We start from the raw sequence: 2,816 nt of genomic DNA on the forward strand, positions 1-2,816 counted from the left end.
TATGACCAAGAAAATTCCCCCTTTCGGCATTCATTATGCCCACCTCACCATCTCCTAAACACGACCAGTTTTATTCCTCTCCAAATGCCCCCGCGGGCCCATAACGTTCCCGGATGTCGTTAGACAGAAGATTCACATGTGGGGACGGACGTTTCAAGCATTCCGGTCTGGATTGGTCCTGCGCGGAGGTTACTTCACATTTAACTGCCGGGGAACTTTTCCTTTTTGATAACACATTCCGACGCAAATCATTCCTGATAGGGGTCAGTTACAGTGGACACAATAAAAAATCGTAGCCATTTATGGCGTATGGTACAAATTGAATTTTAATGTATTGGGAGCCGGTGTAAAAATATGTCAGATACGCTCAATGCTTACGAAAGTCCGAAGGCTGTGTTATCTATTATAGTCTATCTGCAATAATGTCCTCAAAATCTCTCAATATATATCTTTATACATATTATACCTTGTACCATATTTCGCTGAAAAGGAAAAAGTCAGAGTAGCCCTCAGACACTGTGGATACCCAGAATGGGCCCTGAGGGAGGGGGAAAACAACTCCAGAAAGGACAAAAGTAGCAAGGAACAGAGTAAGACTGGAAAACAAGAGCAACTCCCAGCGAGTTACTTGGTTCTACCCTACATACATGGAGTTACAGAGAGGCTGAAACGTGTATATGCCAAACACAATGTGAGCCCGTACTCCAAACCGGGCTTCACCTTACGTAATGCCCTTGTGAGACCCAAGGACCCTCTAGCACCTGGTGAGAAGTGTGGTGTGATCTACAAGATCAAGTGTGAAGAGTGCGGGGAGGTTTACGTTGGTGAAACTGAGCGGTCACTGGGGGAAAGGACTTCTGAACACCAAAAGTCGTTACATCAGAAAGACTGCAAATCAGCGTTAAGTCAACACCAACTCCAGGCTGGTCACAACATCACTACCAGGCCCATCTCTGACATTATTGAAATCATAGACCAAGAGTCACGTAACCCACATAGGAAGATTAAGGAAGCGGTGCACATACAATTGGAAGGTGCCAAGCTAAACCGGACAGAAGGTTGGGAGCTCCCCAAGACGTACTTACCCTTACTTCGGAGGGAGGCAGCGGGGGGTGGGACCCGACAGACCGATGCAAGTCTCGGGCCTAGTCTCGCGCTCTCGCGAGATTAGGCCACTCCGTGAACAAGATGGACTGATAGCCATCGAAAATTTGGAGGTTAGTATCCTTATCCTTCCAAAGTTGTCACTGATGAAAGAATTCACTAGGAACCAACGTGTTATTAGTACGAAGCATCTATTCTATAGTAAGTATAGTATTGAAGCGCCAGTATGTAAAAGAATTATTCCAATGGTACATCAATGACGTCAGCAAACTTGTAACTGTCCTGCTGTATGGATGTTTGACGGAGCTATTAAAGAACCTGTGACATGTAAACATGGCTGTAACAATGTAAGAGTTTAATACCACTGTAACAACCAAAGACTGTAACAATGAAACAGTTTAATACCACTGTAACAATCAAGACTGTAACAATGTAACAGTTTAATACCACTGTAGCAATCAAGACTGTAACAAAGTAACAGTTTAATACCACTGTAACAATCAATACTGTAACAATGAAACAGTTTAATACCACTGTAGCAATCAAGACTGTAAAAATGTAACAGTTTAATACCACTGTAACAATCAAGACTGTAACAATGAAACAGTGTTTTACCACTGTAAAAAAAGACTGTAACAATGTAACAGTTTAATACCACTGTAACAATCAAGACTGTAACAATGTAACAGTTTAATACCACTGTAACAATCAAGACTGTAACAATGTGACAGTTTAATACCACTGTAACAATCAAGACTGTAACAATGAAACAGTGTTTTACCACTGTAAAAAAGACTGTAACAATGTAACAGTTTAATACCACTGTAGTAATCAAGACTGTAACAATGTAACAGTTTAATACCACTGTAACAATCAAGACTGTAACAATGTAACAGTTTAATGCCACTGTAACAATCAAGACTGTAACATGAAACAGTTTAATACCACTGTAACAATCAAGACTGTAACAATGAAAATGTTTGTTACCACTGTAAAATCTGCTGTCTGTAATTGAGACTGTTCAAAATGCTTAAAATTTTGCACTTTTTGGTGATTTCTACAATAAAAAAGGACCATTATGGTTCAATGCGCATCTGTAATTTTTTAACTGTGTATCAGTGAGACAAGGTGGTTGGGTGTGTTAGATCCGGCCACAAGGAAGTGAAATGGTCATACGTAAAAAAAAAAACACAAAAAAAAAACTTCTGTTCTCATTATTGCAACCCTGAATTATAAAAAAATAGCATAATTTTATATATAAAAAGCAACTAAATGTATTCGATCAATAATTTTAATATATTGTTTTACAGTCTTTAAAACACACACACATACATGACAGTGTATTTCTATCTACCTCTTTTTATACACGAAGAACAACAGATCTAGTCCTATGTGCAAGGAAATGAATTAGCAATGTAAATATCTGCATGGAAAGACGAGGTAAATGCCAACACAACTGCAGGAAAATATTATTTCATATCATAATAATTAGAACTCAGACAAGATTGGCTACAGTACATTATCCAAATTTCGTCACCCTAGCATGTCTAGATCGTGAGATATCAAAACCGGAAGTTCAGCTGCAGTACCATAACAAGCCGCTAGGGATCCAAAATTTCATCATTTCCATGACTTACCAAGACCTACCCATCTACCAAGTATGAAGACAATGCCTTTAAGCCTTCTAAAGTTATCGTGTCCCACACACACAC

General features: G+C 39.3%; 1 protein-coding gene across 1 annotated transcript in view; it reads left to right on the top strand.

Moving 5' to 3' along the window:
• LOC109472073 overlaps positions 1-2,816 on the top strand; it is a 6,731-nt gene that overhangs the window by 1,741 nt on the left and 2,174 nt on the right. Inside the window, exon 2 of the mRNA XM_019771647.1 lies at positions 491-824. Within this exon, the coding sequence (XP_019627206.1) occupies positions 491-824 (334 nt within the window). The remainder of the gene's footprint in view (positions 1-490; positions 825-2,816) is intronic.

The sequence above is a fragment of the Branchiostoma belcheri genome, unplaced genomic scaffold (assembly GCF_001625305.1).
Source record: "Branchiostoma belcheri isolate BF01 breed outbred unplaced genomic scaffold, Haploidv18h27 scaffold265, whole genome shotgun sequence".
Taxonomy (NCBI): domain Eukaryota; kingdom Metazoa; phylum Chordata; class Leptocardii; order Amphioxiformes; family Branchiostomatidae; genus Branchiostoma; species Branchiostoma belcheri.